At 43.3% G+C, this 19,786-nt stretch overlaps 1 protein-coding gene across 2 annotated transcripts in view; it reads right to left on the bottom strand.

Moving 5' to 3' along the window:
- Window positions 1-15,591: 15,591 nt before the first annotated feature.
- The window catches only part of ITGB2 (integrin subunit beta 2), a 178,994-nt gene continuing 174,799 nt past the window's right edge, over window positions 15,592-19,786 (bottom strand). For both annotated transcript variants that reach the window (XM_075317574.1, XM_075317575.1), the window contains exon 16: window positions 15,592-17,650. In XM_075317574.1, the coding sequence (XP_075173689.1) occupies window positions 17,585-17,650 (66 nt within the window). In that variant the 3' untranslated portion in view covers window positions 15,592-17,584. The remainder of the gene's footprint in view (window positions 17,651-19,786) is intronic.

Here is a 19,786-nt window from a genome sequence, read left to right as displayed (position 1 = left end):
CTTTCCACCAGTCTGTCACACTGCTTTTGGGTGACCTTATGCCAGTCCTGGTGCAAAAATGTAAGCATTTTCTTTGTTTGATGGCTTGTGACTATCCATCTTCCTTTTGATTACATTCCAGAGGTTTTCAGGGGGTTCATGTCTGTAGATTGGGCTGGCCATGACAGGGTTTTGATGTGGTGTCCTTCATCTACACATTGGCTGACTTAGCTGTGTGGCATGGCGCATTGTCCTGCTGGAAAAAAACAGTCCTCAGAGTTGAGGAACATTGCCTGAGCAGAAGGAAGCAACTGTTTTTCCAGGATAACCTTGTGTGCGGCTTTATTAATACGTCCTTCGCAAAGTTTAATCTGCCCAATTCCAGCCTTCCTGAAGCATCCGCAGATCATCACCGATCCTCCATCAAATTTTACAGTGGGTGCAAGACACTGTCGTTGATACGCCTCTACAGGTCTCCCTGTAACCATTAGAATGAGGACTGTTTTTTCCAGCAGAACAATGCGCCATGCCACACAGCTAGGTCAATCAATGTGTGCATGAAGGACACCACATCAAAACCCTGATTGTGGCTGGGATCAGGAGTTTAAATGACAGGCATTCAATATGGGTAGATAAAAAATTACATCCGATAGTAAATTGTATGGTGGTTCGTATTAAAGAAACTAAACATTTGTTGTCTAATATCAAGAATGTTACTTGATTGCACGATTATTCATGGATAACATTTGATGTTATTTCTCTCTACTCCTGTATTCTGCATAAATTGGCTGTAGCAGCTATAAGTGAGGCTTTGTTTCAGATCAACTTACTGTATATTCAGCTGACACTAATACATTTATTATCATGGTAGTCCAACATTTACTGATTACAAATTATTGTAAATTTGATGTATCATACTATCTATAGGTGCAAGGTTGTCCAATGGGGCAAAATTTTCGCCCTCATTGGCTAATATTTACATGGCTCAGTGGGAAAACAATTTGTATACAGTCTGATAAATCCATATCTAGAGTATCTGGTGTGGTGGGGGAGATACATCGATGATGTCATTATTATATGACGTGGTTCAATCGATGTGTCCCCCCACACACCTTTGTCTGATTTTATTGATTATTTGAATGAAAATCGGACAAATATTAGATTTACCTTTGAGGTTCATGGTGAGGAAGATCCTTATTTGGATGTTGTCATGACAGGTAATGCAGAGTTAGGCAGTATTCACACTACCCTGTTTCGGAAACCAATTAGTGGCAATTCCGTTGTACACGTGTATAGTTGTCATCCTCCGCATGTGATACGGAATTTGCCCGTAGGGGAGTTGATGCGGGCTAAAAGATTATGTTCCACGGATCAGACACTAACCAAAGAAAATCAAAGGATTGAAAGGGGGTTAAAGAATAGGGGTTATAAGAAACGGATGCTGCAAAGGGTGGATACTTTGGTGAAGGATAGAACTAGGGATTCTTTGCTTGGTCATGAAAATAGAGTAGTTAGGACTAATACACATAATATACCTACATTTTCAACTGCCTATAGTGTGGATTATAATAACATTGTCGTATTCAGGCTATCGTTGTGTTCCCAGACGGGTCAGAACACTAGGGAATACTCTGTCCCCAAGTCTCTTTGTTGGTGCAGAAAGGAGACCCACATGGTTTATACAAAAAGGGTGTTATAAGTGTGAACGGAGAAAGTGCACCTTGTGTGGATATATGGAGAAAAAAAATGAATTTTATAATAATGTCACTAATAAGATATATTTGATTAAAGCATTTGTTAATTGCAACATCACGCATGTTGCTTATATGGAAACGTGTGTGGTGTGCAATAAGTACTACATAGGGTGCACTGTAAGACCCCTTAAGAAGAGGATTGGTGAGCACGGCTGCTAAGCCTGTTAGTGCTGTAAATCAACGAGGATGGTTGGGACTTTCTAGGCATTTTCATGATTTTCATGGAGATGTGAGTTCCCTTAGGGTTAAAGGCATAGAGAAGATTGGAAAGCCGGCCCGTGGTTGGGGCTGGGAGAGCACTGTTAAGTGTCGCGAGGCTTATTAGATAATCAAGTTGGGAGCCAGAGTCCCTACGGGGCTAAATTATCGCAGTGACATTAGCTACTTTTATTAAAAATGTTTTTTTCCCCACAATGAAATACATATAGTGTTTGAACTGGTAATATAGAAATGTCTTTTACAAACTATTTGAGTGGATAAATAGGCGACGGTTTATGTAGGCGTCATGAGTTTTGGTAGGCTGTCTCATATTTAAATTGCAATGAAGGATAATTAACTTTGTCAAGTGACCAGTGTACATGGTTTTACTTAACAGAATGGGTATATAAGGATGGTTTTATGTATTGTTCATATGCCTATGATTAAGAACTTTGGTCGAAACGCATCAGGAATTTAGAGGCTGCGTCCCCACATGAATTTTTATTCTTGACATGGAAATAAAATATTGAATATTTTAATGATGAGACGCCCGGTGCTGGAATTTTCTCCTGTTTCATTATACTCCCTAGAGCTATATGTCCCCTACCTTAGTGCTGTATATCCCACAGAGCTGTATGTCCCCCCAGACCAGTATGTCCCCCACACCAGTGCTGTATACCCGCCGAGAGCTGTATGTCCCCCCATCCCAGTGCTGTTTTCCTCTCCCAGAACTGTATGTCCCCCACCTCTGTGCTGTATAACCCCCAGAGCTGTGTCTCCCCACCCCCAGTATTGTATACCAGTCCCAGAGCTGTATGTCCACCACCCCAGTGCTGTATAACCCCCCAGAGCTGTATGTCTCCCACACGATGCTGCATACCCCCAGAGCTGTATGTCCACCCACACCATTGCGGTATACACCTCCAGAGCTGTATGTACCTCACCCCATTGCTGTATACAGCCCCAGAGCTGTATGTTCTCCCCACCCCAGTGATGTTTACCCCAGAGCTATATGCGCCCTACCCCAGTGTTGAATGTCCCCCAGAGCTGTATGTCCCCGCACGCAAGTGTTGTATACTCGCCAGAGCTCTTTATCCTCCCACCCCCGAGCGAAAGAGTCTTAGTTGGCCCCATGCGCATGCACAAATGCATACTCATACAGGCATACATATACATACTGTATTTAAAGACAAATTCACAAAAATACATATAAACAGGCATAAATATATACACAGTCATACACACATCATACATGCACACATACAGTTAATATAGGGAAGCCAGCAGCAGCCTCACTCACCTCCCCCGCTTGTCTCTGTCCAGCTCCTCCCAGGCATGTGGCTGTGCAGGGACCGCTGCTTGATGGCCTCCACTAACAGACATGGTCATGCACAATTCACACTGACACTGCTGTATATACATCACAGTGGGGCTGGGGACATATACATTACTGGGTAGGGGGCATACAGCTCTGGGGGGGAATTAGCAATGAGGTTGTACACTTGCACCCTTTATTGCCTTTCATGTAGCACGAAAGGGTGTTTTTAGCCTTGTTTATCCTAATAAATAAATAGTAAAAAAAAACAACTGTGTAGCGTCCCACCTATTTTTGATAACCAGACAAGGTAAAGCAGACAGCTGTGGACTTATATTATAAGGCTGTGTCACGCTGGTTTCTTTCCAGTGAGACTCTTCCTCATTTAATTGGACGTTTTTTCCTTTTAGCACCTGAAGGGTTAATGCTTCTTTTGCAAGTATGCTTAGAGGCATTCCCTCAGGTGCTCTAAGTTATTTATTAGGCTGGACCTTTAAAAGGTTCCAGCATCCTTCACACAGGGCTGGTTATTTTCTCTTCACAGTTGATAGAGAAAGCCTGTGTGTTTGGTCATTTTATATCCTAGTTCGTGTAGCCTTCTGCAAACAAGGTGAAGTTTGCAGAAGCGACGTTATTTTGTTGTTTTTCTTTATTTTATTCTTTTTTTGTGCTGTTCCCTGCAGTTGTCCCGTAGAACAGGTAGGGGGACCCTAGACCAGGGTCCGTGTAGGAGACAAGGACAGGTCGGAGGGTAATGCTTCGCTACTTTCAAGTGTACCCGTGGCTTGAGGGCAAGTCAGGCTTCTCCAGCTTACAGGGTCAGAGAAGCCCCTGTTCCTGGGTAGCGGTCAATATGTGTGACAGGCTGGAAATGTCCATGGATATTGGCCTTTTCCCAGCCTAAAAAGACAGCCAGTAACTGCTCCAGAATTGGTGTATCTATTAGATGTCATTTCTGGCACTTTGCCCGGCTCTACTCAATTGCCTTGGTGCGCTGGCGATCTGGGTAATATTTTGGGGGGTTGATGTCAGCTATGTAATGTCAGCTGGCATCAAGCCTATAGATTAGTAATGCAGAGACGTCTATTAGACACCCCTAATACTAACCCAGTAAGTGTAAAATTAAGAAAACACACACAGAAAAAATTGTTTATTTGAAGAAAGATCCTCCCACACCTCCTTGCTCTCCAATTTATTTAAATCCACGGAGATTCAACGTAATTCATGGTGTATTGGTTCCACGAATCGGTACTTCAACATATGGAGCCTCATTCAGAGCCTGCTAGGACATAAGTGTGAGGATTTTGTATACTGGAAGCTGCAATGCAGGCTTTGAATCAAAAGGCAGATTGTACTTAGACATACAGATACATCTGTACATAGCAGCTTATTTCTATGTACCTGTATTCTGGTGGTGATGAAAGTCAGAGGTTTTTGTTCCTATAAGATTACTAAAAAGTAATGAAAATCAATTATAAAAATATAATATATATCACTGAAGGCAGGTGAGGGGGGGCTTTTTACTTCGAGCCACACAATACCCTCCCATATGCCAAGTCATGGACAGAAGCTCTCGACGCATTTCGTCTCAGCTTAAAAAATGTTTGGAGATGATTAAACTTGTTTCTTTCTGTTTTGCTCTTCCAGAGACTTCCAAGATTCATAATGTCTTTCATAAGTCTTTGTTGAAAAAGTATGTTGAACCGGTAGTGCCCATGGCTGCGCCTCCTGATCCAAGAATTATCCTCCTGACCATAACCTTCCCACTTGACCAGGTACTGGTGCTTCCGTCTAGTAAGACGGGAATCCAAAATCTTCTCCACTACATATTCCAGATCCCCTTCGACCAACATAGGATCTCCTCCACTATATCAGTACTCTGGTGTTACTGGAATCCAAGCAAAACACAAATATAGAGGAAGGACTGACATTAATACTAAGCATGACAAAACAAAAATACATTGCAGAATATGGAGCAAGGTACACAGACATTACCAGCAGGGAATGATCCAACTCCACCCCTAACTCCACACAAGCAAAACCAGGAGACAAGCCTTAGTACCACAAAAATAAAACAACAAGAAAATGGAAAGAAACCAGCAAGAGGCGCAAAGACAAAACCTATTTGCAAGGAGTTCAGGTAGAAATAGAAGATAGGGCAGGCTCCAGAATGTCCACAGCACCACAGGAGACAACATTGATCACCGGCCCAGACCATGAGAACACTACTCAGTTATATAGGCCCTGTCTGAGCAGCCTGATTTCCAATCATCATCAGCTGTCTGGCTTCTGTTAAACGGACCAACTCTACTACCAGCACTGGTCACAAGAGGGAGCACCAAACCGGAACCCAGTGCAAATGTGTGTTCACAACAGCTATCTTATACATGGAGGACTATGGGGTGCATTATAATACATGGACGACTATGGGGTGCATTATAATACATGGAGAACTGGGGGGGGGGCATTATAAAACCTGCAGGACTATGGGAGATGCATTATAATATATGGAGGACTATGGGGTTCATTATAATACATTGAGGACTATGAGGGTGCATTCTAATATATGAAGGGTTATGTGGGACCCATTATACTATATGGAAGTATATGTGGGGGCCATTTATAGCATTTGGAGAGCTATATACAAAGGGGGGAGAAAGCTAAAAGCATGGGAAGGGAAAGTTTTGTGCAGAGGAAAAGAGTCTCTTTCCCTCAGCACCCAGCTTTCCCATGCTTTGCTATACATATTTCCCTCAGCACCCAGCTTTCCCATGCTCTATCATGGGAAAGCTGGGTGCTGAGGGAAAGATGTATAGCAGGCCATGGAAAAGCTGTGTGCTGAGGGAACGATGTATAGCAGAGCATGGGTATGGTGCGTGCTGAGGACAAGATGGATATCAGAACAGCTGGGTGCTGATAGAAAGAGGGATTTCAGATCATGGGAAACATTTGTGCTGAGGGAAAGAGCCAAGTGTTAGCGAGACTACCCTGTACCCAGAGTGTCCGCATCATTATCCCGTACCCAGAGTGTCGGTGTACGGTTAAGGGGCCCAGGTCCAAACTTTGCACCGGGGCCCATCAAACACTGGTTACGCCCTGGTAACAGCAAATATAATAAACTTAGCTGGTCTTTATCTGACTGACTTGGCAGTATGGCTTTAACTCCAAGCAGGATCCACATTAGAATATAGTCAGCAGAGAAGACTAGCAAGTGGAATGTATAAATGGCACATCTGCAATGGGATAGAGCAGACTAAATGACAATGGAAAACACCTGCTGACTGAAAAGAATGAAACAAAGGGAAAAGATAATCAGCACACTGACAGAGACTGAATCTGCTGTGGCTCAGCGGAGAAGGAAGCCGATCATGCAACACAGGGTCTGGCCTCCACAGCTCACACATTCAACATTCCCAGTAACTAGGCCTCCAGAGGCTCACCCATTTAACCTCTCTTGTAATTCTGCCTACTTGCCTCTATAGCCCATGCATTCAACCATATCTCTTTAACCATTTACTGAATTGTCCATATCCCTGTAACTGCTCACACAGTTTTCCCTCAGACCGTATCACCAGTGCAGTTATTTTCTTTGTTAATTGAGTTTCTTATTCTGTGTTAGAGATCACATCCTACTGTTCTTCTGTCTCTTAGATGTGGTTGTAAGCCAGGTCAGCTAGCTCTGCACGTCTGACCTGACAAAGGTCCATGCGATGATTCCTCTCCTGTCCTGGCCTCAGGGACTTTTAATTTCTAACTGCAACACAGCTTGTAACATGATGACCTTGTGCCTCTTCCTTCTTCTCCCCACCCCAGGAACTAATTCTCTTTACCACAGTTCCTGCTCTTAAAACTCACAGATGGCGGTGTTTGTTCACACAAGTATCGCTTGTGCCATTTCTAATGTATGAACAATCCACTTCCTTACATTACGTGAGCACTTTATGAATAAAAAAACCCAGTCTGCAATAATTCAGAAAATGTCATAATGCCAAAACACCACTGTATTAATGCATTCTCTTTTAAAGGGGGTATCCAAGCATCGGGTTAAAGTCTGCAGTCAGTCTATGTGATTGCAGACTGGTGAATCCTCAAAGTACTGGTGGGTGCAATTTGCATACATGCGGGCATGTGCCGACTATATGTGCTCAGCCTTGCTCAAAATATGTGAATTGAGACCAAAATAAAATAGCCGGCATCTGTGTTTAACAGTCTTGACTACAGCTGAGCTCCGACCACTACTGTTAACCATTTAGATGCTGCTTTCAATCTCTCATGTACATTTAAATAGCAGGTGTAGTATACCAGCAGGGGGAGCCGGAACTCCTAGTATACGCAGCGTGGTGCTGAATCCACTAGGCATCACTAGCTCCACCTGTGGATCCAACTGGGACAATCGTGCGAAACGAAGTCAGAGCCAGGAGATCACGCTTTACCAGGTAGGAGGCGGAGTCAGAGTAAAGGGAGAGCCAGGTCAGAAGCAGAGAGGTATCGTCAGAGACCGGAGGACAACTATACTGGAGTCAGTAACAAGCTGAAGAGAGCATGTAGTAGTAGGGGAACACAGAGACGGAAGAACAGAAAAAGGGCTGGAGAGGGAGGACGGACACAGTCAGGAGGACGGGCGTCAAGAAAGACGGATGCAGTAAGGAGGCTGGGAGTCAGAGAGTACGGATGCAGTCAAGAGGATTGGAGTCATGGAGGACAGACACAGTAAGGAGGTCGGGAGTCAGGGAGGGTAGACAAGGTATACAAGGTAGACGGGCAGGATCAGGCAAACTTATGGGGACCAGCAAACACACTGCAGAGCAGAACTATAACTGGTGCTGATCCAGTGGGAATGACACCATGATAAGGCACCGTGATCCTGGAAACGAGGCACGATGGGATAGGCTTCTCCCACCGGCCACGCTCCGGAAAACACTAACCGCCAGAACAGACACCAAATGACAACTCTGCAACAGCAGAGATAGACATGAATCGTGACAGCAGGGTTGCTGATCCTTGCTTTGACATTCTCTGCTTTTTCTTCTTTACAATGCAGCATGTTTTTATGGTCGAGCATCATAGGAAAGAGAATGCAAACACCCACAGACAGAGAAAACCTGTGGTATACGCCCAGTTAGTTGAAGGGCAAATTTGCATCTTTGTTACCAGGGGCAATAACTATGGATTTGAGGGATAAAAAAGAAAAACTATTCCGTAATCAGTAGAGAGGCATCAACTTGAGGACGTACTAAATTTAAGTTAAATAATCAAGTGAAAGGTCCTATCTTAAGATCTTGTCTCAACATAATTATTAGTTAAAATCGTAAAGTGCTTGTAAAAAAAACCAACATTCCAATTTAAATCCTATTAAAAATTCTCTCTGTTAACAAGAACAGAGGGCTTTTTCATTTTAATTGTTTATTGCTTGTTGTCTAGGTTACTGGCCGCCGCTGCTGTCATAGAATATCTTGACTTTAAATTACAAATTTTGTCTTCTTGCAGCTTTTGGGCTTCACTTAGGGAGCTTACTGAGTACTACTATAAACAGAGAACATAGTAAGCTTTTAGGATCCCATCACTTATGGCTGCAGGCAACTATATTTTTAACATTTACATCTGTTTGGAAATTTGTAGCAGAAAAATCTATATTCATCATTTATAAACTACTAGCTATAGTACTCGGCGTTGCCAGGGATAGTAACTAAGTATCTCTCTGTCTTTCTCACTCTCCCTCTCTCTCACTCTCCCTCTCCGTCTGTCTCCCTCTCGGTCTGTGTGTGTGTGTGTGTGTGTGTCTATGTGTGTGTCTGTGTATGTCTGTGTCTCTGTCTCGCTCTCTTTGTATTTGTCTCTGTGTGTCTGTGTGTTAGACTGTGTGTCTCTGTGCATGTGTTACTGTGTGTGTGTCTCTGTATCAGTCTGTGTGTTTCTGTCTGTCTGTGTGTGTCTGTGTGCCTAACTGTGCGTCTCTGTGTGTGCATCTGTGTATGCGTCTGTGTGTGCTTCTCTGTATCACTGTGTGTCTGTTTGCCTCTGTGTGTATCTCTCTGTCTCTGTGTGTCTGTATGTATGTGTGTCTCTCTCTGTGTGTGTCTGTCTCTCTTTCTCTGTGTGTGTCTCTGTCTCTGTGTGTATGCCTGTACCGATATATTCCCTCACACATAAGCTGTCTTATACTAAGACTTCTACTTTGTTCCTATAGCAACTAATCAGAGCTCCTATTAATGACCTGTAACTCCCAGCTCCATTGACTTTAATGTAAGCAGTTTTTAGTGAATAACTGTAAAGTGCGGGGTTAAATTTTCCCCTCAAAACATAGTCTATGATGTTCCCTAAGTCAAATCAGGTGGCTGTGCAAAATTATGTGATTGTAAATGCGACGGTGCGGATTCCTTTAGCAGACATACACACATACATACATATATACACTCAGCTTTATATACAGTATTAGACTAGCTGTAGTACCCGATAGTAACTGTCTCTCTGTCTCTCTACTAGTCGCTGTCTGTCTGTCTCTGTCTGTCTGTTTCTGTGTCTGTCTCTGTGTGTCTGTATCAGTCTCTCTGTTTGTATCTCTCTCTCTCTACTCTGTGTCTGTCTGTTTCTCTCTGTCTGTCAATCTCGTTCCAGGTCTGTCTCGTTCCCCGTCTGTCTCGTTCCCCGTCTGTCTCGTTCCCCGTCTGTCTCGTTCCCCGTCTGTCTCGTTCCCCGTCTGTCTCGTTCCCCGTCTGTCTCGTTCCCCGTCTGTCTCGTTCCCCGTCTGTCTCGTTCCCCGTCTGTCTCGTTCCCCGTCTGTCTCGTTCCCCGTCTGTCTCGTTCCCCGTCTGTCTCGTTCCCCGTCTGTCTCGTTCCCCGTCTGTCTCGTTTCCCATCTGTCTCGTTCCCTGTCTGTCTCTGTCTCTTTCCATGACTCTTTACTTGTCTATGTCTTTTTCCCTGTCTCTTCACTTGTATCTGTCTCTTTCCCTGTCTCTTCACTTGTATCTATCTTTTTCCCTGTCTCTTTACTTGTCTCTGTCTCTTTCTCCGTCTGTCTCTTTCCCCAGTCTGTCTCTTTCCCCGTCTGTCTCTGTCTCTTTCCCTGTTTCTTTACTGGTCTCTGTCTCTTTCCCTGTCTCTTTCCTTGTTTCTGTCTCTTTCCCTGTCTGTCTCTGTCTGTCTCTCTGTCTCTTTCCTTGTCTGCCTGACTCTTTCTCTCTGCCTGTCTCTTTCCCTGTCTGTCTGCCTCTGTCTGTCTCTTTGACTGTGTGTCTCTCTCTCTGTCTCTCTCTATCCGTCTCCCCACCGACATCTTATTACCTCACACATAAGCTTCTTATACTAACAATTTATTTTCTTGCTATAGCAACCAATTATAGTTCCTATTAATAACCTAATAGCTTTCAGCTCCATTGACTTTAATGGAGGCAGGTTTTTTGGAGAATAACTGTGAAGCGCGGGGTTAAATTTTCCCATCAAAACAGTCTATGACGTTCCCTGAGTCACGTAGGGTGTCTGTGCAAAATTTTGTGATTGTAAATGTGACGGTGTGGATTCCTTTAGCGGACATACACCCACACATACACACATACATACACTCAGCTTTATATATTAGATTGACACAGAAAGTTAAAAGTTATATTGTGTTAAAAAGTAGACAGTCACTTTAGTATAAAATAAACTTTATTAAAAGAAATTGACATCAATTTCTCACTGGTGGGACTTAAAACGGTTTGGAAATTTGTAACAGAAAAATCTATATCCATCATTTATAAACTACCAGCTGTAGTACTTGGCGTTGCCCGGGATAGTAACTAAGTGTCTCTCTCACTCTCCCTCTCTGTCTGTCTGTCTCTCTGCCTCTGTGTGTGTCTCTGTATGTGCACCCTCTCTGTGTGTCTCTGTCTGCGCGTGTCTCTGTCTGTGCGTGATTCTGTCTGCGCGTGTCTGTCTGCGCGTCTGTGTGTCTGTCTCTCTGTCTCTGTGTGTTTCTCTGTCTGTCTCTGTGTGTGTCTGTCTCTACATATATATTACCTCACACATAAAGCTGTCTTAGGCCCCTTTCATACGCCAGTGTTTAAACAGGTGCAAGTCACATATACCGGTATGGACAACCGTGTGACGTCTGTGTTTGCATACGTGGTACTGTTAAAAAATGCATGATACTGAAATTAATGGTTTTTAATGTGTAAAAGATGGGTAAAGCCTGAAAAATTATAGCTATAGAAAGATAGAACAGATAAAATAGATAGATAGATGGAACAGATAAAAATAGATATAATGAAAGAAAATAAGAAAGAACATATATACAGTGCCTACAAGTAGTATTCAACCCCCTGCAGATTTAGCAGGTTTGATAAGATGCAAATAAGTTAGAGCCTGCAAACTTCAAACAAGAGCAGGATTTATTAACAGATGCATAAATCTTACAAACCAACAAGTTATGTTGCTCAGTTAAATTTTAATACATTTTCAACTTAAAAGTGTGGGTCAATTATTATTCAACCCCTAGGTTTAATATTTTGTGGAATAACCCTTGTTTGCAATTACAGCTAATAATCGTCTTTTATAAGACCTGATCAGGCCAGCACAGGTCTCTGGAGTTATCTTGGCCCACTCCTCCATGCAGATCTTCTCCAAGCTATCTAGGTTCTTTGGGTGTCTCATGTGGACTTTAATCTTGAGCTCCTTTCACAAGTTTTCAATTGGGTTAAGGTCAGGAGACTGACTAGGCCACTGCAACACCTTGATTTTTTCCCTCTTGAACCAGGCCTTGGTTTTCTTGGCTGTGTGCTTTGGGTCGTTGTCTTGTTCGAAGATGAAATGACGACCCATCTTAAGATCCTTGATGGAGGAGCGGAGGTTCTTGGCCAAAATCTCCAGGTAGGCCATGCTATCCATCTTCCCATGGATGCGGACCAGATGGCCAGGCCCCTTGGCTGAGAAACAGCCCCACAGCATGATGCTGCCACCACCATGCTTGACTGTAGGGATGGTATTCTTGGGGTCGTATGCAGTGCCATCCAGTCTCCAAACGTCACGTGTGTGGTTGGCACCAAATATCTCGATCTTGGTCTCATCAGACCAAAGAACCTTGAACCAGTCTGTCTCAGAGTCCTCCAAGTGATCATGAGCAAACTGTAGACGAGCCTTGACATGACGCTTTGAAAGTAAAGGTACCTTACGGGCTCGTCTGGAACGGAGACCATTGCGGTGGAGTACGTTACTTATGGTATTGACTGAAACCAATGTCCCCACTGCCATGAGATCTTCCCGGAGCTCCTTCCTTGTTGTCCTTGGGTTAGCCTTGACTCTTCGGACAAGCCTGGCCTCGGCACGGGTGGAAACTTTCAAAGGCTGTCCAGGCCGTGGAAGGCTAACAGTAGTTCCATAAGCCTTCCACTTCCGGATGATGCTCCCAACAGTGGAGACAGGTAGACCCAACTCCTTGGAAAGGGTTTTGTACCCCTTGCCAGCCTTGTGACCCTCCACGATCTTGTCTCTGATGGCCTTGGAATGCTCCTTTGTCTTTCTCATGTTGACCAAGTATGAGTGCTGTTCACAAGTTTGGGGAGGGTCTTAATTAGTCAGAAAAGGCTGGAAAAAGAGATAATTAATCCAAACATGTGAAGCTCATTGTTCTTTGTGCCTGAAATACTTCTTAATACTTTAGGGGAACCAAACAGAATTCTGGTGGTTTGAGGGGTTGAATAATAAATGACCCTCTGAATAAACTTTTCACAATTTAAAAAAAAAATAAAAAAAGAAATAACATTTTTTTGCTGCAGTGCATTTCACACTTCCAGGCTGATCTACAGTCCAAATGTCACAATGCCAAGTTAATTCCGAATGTGTAAACCTGCTAAATCTGCAGGGGGTTGAATACTACTTGTAGGCACTGTATAGAGATAGCTAGCTTGGCCAGCTGTTTTACAGCATTTTAATTTTTTAATTTAAAAAAAATAAATGACGTGGGGCTCCCCCCAATTTTCATATCCAGCACAGGAACAGCAGGAGTTGCAGGCTGCAACCCTCGGCTCTCTGTTGTACCTTGGCTAGTTATTAAAAATAGAGGAGATCCCACGCTTCTGTTGTAAATCTTTAGATTTCTTTTGTTTAAAAAATGATGTGGGGTCCCCTCCATTTTTCCTTAAACCAGCCAAGGTACAGCAGACAACTCGGGGTTGATATTATGATAGATCCACCAATTTTGGTGCTGGAACCAGCTCTTCCCATTGCCCTGGTGCGGAGGCAAACGGGGTAATATTTGTGGGGTTGATACCAGCTCCAGCCGGCATCAAGCCCTGGTATTGGTAATGGGTGGCGTCTAGCAGACACCACCATTACTAATCCAGTAGTTGAAAGGAGAATGAAGAAGTTTAATTGAACAAAATAAACCCTTGCCTTCAGTCCTCATTCACCAGTTTGTTTCATCAATTTGCTGATGTCTCCAGCACTGCTGCTGCTTCCAGCTCCTCAGTGCAGTGCATATGCAATGAGTGTAATGAGCAGGGGTCGGAAGTAAGTGACAGCAGCACCGAAGACTGCAGCACTGGAGACAAGTGAGTATGGAAAATCATTTTTTTCAAAGACACGTGTTTTCTCCGGTACGTGTCATACTGATGTCACACAGATCACATCAGTGTGCAATCCGTGTGACACCCATGCTGCTGGAGAAAAGAACGGACATGTCTCCATCTGTGCGTGTGGTACCACATGGGGTCACACGGTCCATATGAAAACACGGCCGTGTAACACCATAGAATGACATGAGTACGTGTGGCATCCATGTTAAAAATGGATGTTACACGTACCTGAAACACAAACGTCTGAAACCGGCCTTATACTAAGAATGTCCTTCATTGCCTATAGCAACCAATCACAGCTCCTATTTCTGACCTGTAGCTCCCAGCTCCATTGACTTTAATATAAAGAGTTTTTTGGTGGATAACTGTAAAGCACGGGGTTAAGTTTTCTTCTCAAAATGTAGTCTATGACGTTCCCTGAGTCACATGAAGCGTCTGCGCAAAATTATGTGATTGTAAATATGACGGTGCAGATTCCTTTAGTGGACACACATACTGTCAGTGTTCCGGGGTTCCAGGTTGCTTCTGAATGATCTTGCCCTTTGTTAAAATGGAGTTTCTGTTCTGTGTGTCCTACTTCTGGTTCATCTGCTTAAAAACCCGCCCATAAGCTTAGTCTAGTTGCTTGAGTATACTGCTTCCTGTCTGCTCCTGCTCAGCTGCTCTCGTTACCTGGTTGCCTTTCCGGATCCTTGTGAATTACCTGCGGATTACTTGTAAGGGGTAGTTTGCACGCTGCGACATCGCTAACCGATTGTAGAGATGCCGAGCGTGATAGTCCACGCCCCCGTCGCACATGCGATCTCTTGTGATAGCTGCCATAGCGAACATTTTCGCTACGGCAGCTTCACACGCACTTACCTGCCCCCTCACATGGCAGACGGCCAATAGAAGCGGAGGGGCGGAGATGAGCGGGACGTAAACATCCCGCCCACCTTCTTCCTTCCTCATTGCAGGCAGGACGCAGGTAAGGAGATGTTCCTCGCTCCTGCGGCTTCATACACAGTGATGTGTGCTGCCGCAGGAACGAGGAACAACATCGTACCTGTCGCTGCAGCGAAATTATGAAAATGACCGACACTACACAGATCACCGATTTACAACGCTTTTGCGATCGTTTATCGGTGCATCTAGGCTTTACACGTTGCGACGTCATTACTGGCGCCGGATGTGCGTCATCGCAGTAGCGATGTCGCAACGTGCAAAGTACCCCTAAGGCTGGTCTCAGGTTAACTCCAGGCAGTATTGCTTCTGCTTTTACCAGCGGCTCGGACATCCCAATTGTATGTAAGCGATACTTACCGGTTAGATACATTGTGACTATCTTTCCGAAACTGTACCCATATTTACTCTTTCTGCTAAGAATGTGTTTGGACTTATTGAACTTGGCCAGGACCATTTAATACATTATTCTTGTGGATCAAAACCAGGGACTTATCACCCGGTCACACCGGTGTGAGGACTTGTGCCACAAACTTTGTTCATTCGGATCTACGTTACCTGGACTACTTATTTACTGGACTATATTCGTAAGGACTGTGCTCAGCGGTATATACTGTGCTTGTGTTTGTTTCTGTGTTCTATATAATGTGTACATATTGTTGGCTGTGTATTATAGAAATTCCTTGCACCAAGAACCCGTCTCTGCTCTTCATTGCCCTAAGCGATCAGAATCCTCAAGTTCATACAATAGTATTACACATACACACATACATACGCACATAAACTCAGCTTTATATATTAGATTAACACAGAAAGTTAAAAGTTATATTGTGTAGACATTCACTTTAGTATAAAACAAACTTTATTAAAAAAATTGAAATCAATTTCTCACTGGTGGGACTTAAAACCCATCTTAAAATTCAATGAAATATAGTTAAACAGGTCTGGCTACCGTACATATACAAGGATGTAATAAAACGAATAAGACAGAAGCAATAGCATATTTCACAAAAAATAATAGACATATCCATCACGTCAGATGCTGTATATCCCGGGCATATGGACTAGCCATCCATGGAGCCCACATCTTATTAAAGCAGCCTTAATGGCCTCCAATAAAATTAACCCCAGCCACAACAGTGGCGATATGTGGAGCTAGACTTTTCTAAAAGCTACATGTATTCGAGCAGCTAGCAGTATAAACTGAGCCAATTTAAAGGTTGGATTCTACATATTTCAAGGTTTGCCCCTTTAAATAAATAGCTGGTAACTTAGGAAATTTACCTTCTGTAACTTCCTCTAATACTGTATGTCACTATTCTAGAATAAAAATTAGCTTTTAATCGGGCAGGACCACCATATGTGGTACACTGTACGCCTTTCCAGCCAATCAAGAACATAAGCCCTTTCTAGTAAAGGGAATCTGTCATCAGGTTTTTGCTACCTCATCTGAGAGTAGTATGATGTAGACAAAGAGATCCTGAATCCAACGATGTATCACTTAAATTAGATGGTGCAGCTGTTCTGAAACAATCAGAATTCTTAGGGGTACTTTGCACACTACGATATCGCAGGTGCGATGTCGGTGGGGTCAAATCGAAAGTGACGTACATCCGGCGTCGCTGTCGACATCGCAGTATGTGAATCCTTTTACAGACGATTAACGAGCGCAAAAGCATTGTTATCGTATGATCGGTGTAGGGTCCGACATTTCCATAATTTTGCAGCAGTGACGGTATGATGTTGTTCCTCGTTCCAGCAGGCAGCACACATCGCTGTGTGTGAAGCCGTAGGAGCAAGGAACATCACCTTACCTGTGTCCCGGCTGCTATGCGGAAGGAAGGAGGTGGGTGGGATGTTTACGTCCCGTTCATCTCCGCCCCTCCGCTCCTATTGGCCGCTTGCCTGTGACGTCGCTGTGACGCCGCACGACCCGCCCCCTTAGGAAGGAGGCGGTTCGCCGGCCAGAGCGACGTCGCAGGGCAGGTAAGTGCATGTGAAGCTGCCGTAGCGATAATGTTCGCTACGGCAGCAATCACAAGATATCGCTGCTGCGACGGGGGCGGGGACTATCGCGCTCAGCATCGCAAGCATCATCTTGCGATGTCGTAGTGTGCAAAGTACCCTTTAGATTTGGCCATCTAGCAGAGCTGGGAGAGCTTTCCCACCAACATTAGGCTCCCTATAGAGAGTGTACATTGACAGTGAGGTGTCAATCAGAGAAGGGAGCTTGCCGGACTGCCATGTGCATGACATTGTAGTCAAAGCAATGAGAAGTCCTGCTGCTTAAACAAACATAGAAAATAAACAATAGATTGGACCTCAACAAAACAGGCATCCCTTAATTCTCTGTGTTAAACCTTGCAGCATGCTGTCTTCACCTTACATAGCAAAAACCTGCTGACAGATTTCCTTTAAAGAAGTCAAACAACTACCTTTGGTGAACATCATTTTAAAGGGTTTTTCTAGTTAAAAAAAAAGGATTATGAATATATACTCTAAATACCTTTAATTAGTAAATCACGCACGGTCACATCAATGGAGCTTCCTACTGCACATACTCACAGGCACTTGTTCTATTAACAGTCTACGACATGTGTAACAAATGTCGGCAATGTTAATGTACTCCAGTGATTACCTCCTTAGGAAAAATTAATGTGACTCGCTAATTAAAGGTAGTTAAGAATTTATTCATTATAACATTTTCCTTTTTTTTCTTATTCCCGGAGAACTCCTTTAAATAACAAAAATCCTTCAATAAAATAAAAATATATATATAAATTATATACATATTTAAAGCAAAAAGGCAGTAAAGCATTCTCTTGTGCTTGCTGTTAGATACTGAATCATTCGCCATCGAAGTTCGGATTCTTCACAGTGGTAGTAGCAGTAGTAAAAATGGGATTCACATTCTAAATAAAGAGAAAATAGAAACAAAGTATGAAACAGGCACAGTATATTATAGAGTACCACTGATATGGAGACTCTATACAGTTATTCTTGTTCTTTAAGAAATTCAAAGGGTTGTCTCTAAAATAACATTGACTGATTATTGGGGCCGGCAACAATTACTTGAATGGGGTTCCAACACAAAACTTTGTAGCTTAGGAGATTCCACAATGGATCCAGCATGTGGGGATGTTACGTTGCAGCTACATTGCATATAAGTATTGAGAAATGAAGTATTCTTCTAAAAATATTGTTACACTAATTCTAATAGAACTTTTTACAAGTACTTTTGGGCAAAAAATGGCCAAATATAGCCCAATCACATGGTTAAAAAAAGTACTACTAAGTACTCATTACTTATCAAGGCATCCTTACTTTGTAAAGATTCCCTCCCAGTGATTTTTCCCCCTAAACGTGTAATTGTTAGTGTACTGTAGTGTCAGTATACTTCCTATGTACCATCTTATAAGGTATCCATTACTGTTCCGGTCATCTTCTGAGTTACTTGATGGAAATTCAGACTATCTTGATCACACTGCACTATATGTATGAGCCGGATGTCTTTTTTCCAATGCAAGCCTATGGAACCTTGTTCGACGCTTGTCGTACATTATAAAAGCCACTTTGGGTCACATAGAGCACAGTATGACCTGAAAAGCCTGAAGAGCCATCATGTGACTCAGAAGACAATCGGAACAACGCTGGATGCTGGAGAATACTGACACTACAGTACACACACTTAAACAGGATTAGGGGAAAAAAGTAATGGCAGAGCTTCTTTAATAAAGTAGAGTATTATTATAATACCAGCATAGGTTTTGGAGGGTTAATTGAAAGAAGATGTTTCACTAAGTAAACTTTTATGCATTCATTCTGGAACTGCTATTAATTCCTGTGTATTACTGGATATACAGTTGTTTTTCAAAGAATTTCAACTTTTAGATCTTCCAAGGAGACTTTAAAAGCACTCATACACATTAGATCTCAATCTGGTAAACTTGCTGATATTGTCGGGATCTGCCCACTAGCCAATCTAATGGGTATGGGGGCTTCCCGACTCATCCCTGGCATTATTTCTGGAGAAATACAAATTAATCACTTTAAATCCTTTGTTCTTTCGGATATAAGCTTCTCTCCTTTCCTAAAAACACATGAACACTCAGATAAGCTTGCATGGCTGAGCGCTCCTAAGTATTTGAGTGCTGACTGAGGTAGAGGTCGGCTGATCGGCATAAGCATCGTTTGGCTGAAAGCCATCAAATGTGTATGACCAGCTTAAGTTCCAAGACCATCTAAAAACATGTAAAAACATGTAAGCCACACCTAACTTACACCTTCATTGGATTGCTAATATATTTGAAATAAATGTATTTCATCCTGATACCGGACTGAAACCTTTACCAAGTTCCAAACCAAGAATTGGGCATGGTGAAATCCTTCTGCCATTGTTAGACATGATTTTAGATTTTTGGACAGCAAATTCCAAAAAATCAACCAAGTTTTGTGTACGCTCATGAGACAATTTTCAGGCACAATCTATACATGTATCTTAGGGGCACTTTGCACACTACGACAATCTATACATGTATCTTAGGGGCACTTTGCACACTACGACATCGCAGGTAACACGCATGCCCCATAGTATTGTATATGCCCTGAATAACATGTATGCCCCCCCCCCAGAAAAGTGTATGCACTCCAGTCATGTCTGTGCCCCCCCAGTAATGTCTATGTCCCAAGCCTCTCCTGTGATGTATATACGGCAGTCTTAGGGGTACTTTACACACTACGATATCGCAGGTGCGATGTCGGTGGGGTCAAATCGAAAGTGACGCACATCCGGCGTCGCTGTCCACATCATAGTGTGTAAAGCATTTTTGATACGATTAACGAGCACAAAAGCGCCGTAATCGTATCATCGGAAATTCACATGATTTGGGAAAGACCGATGTTACGATGTTGTTCCTCGTTCCAGCAGGCAGCACACATCGCTGTGTGTGAAGCCACAGGAGCGAGGAACATCTCCTTACCTGCGTCCCGGCTGCAATGAGGTTGGCCGCCTGCCGTGTGACGTCGCTATGACTCCGCACGACCAGGCC

The sequence above is a fragment of the Anomaloglossus baeobatrachus genome, chromosome 7 (assembly GCF_048569485.1).
Source record: "Anomaloglossus baeobatrachus isolate aAnoBae1 chromosome 7, aAnoBae1.hap1, whole genome shotgun sequence".
Classification (NCBI taxonomy): Eukaryota; Metazoa; Chordata; class Amphibia; order Anura; family Aromobatidae; genus Anomaloglossus; species Anomaloglossus baeobatrachus.
Note: the sequence above shows the minus strand (reverse complement) of the source record. Positions and strands in the feature narration are given on the sequence as shown.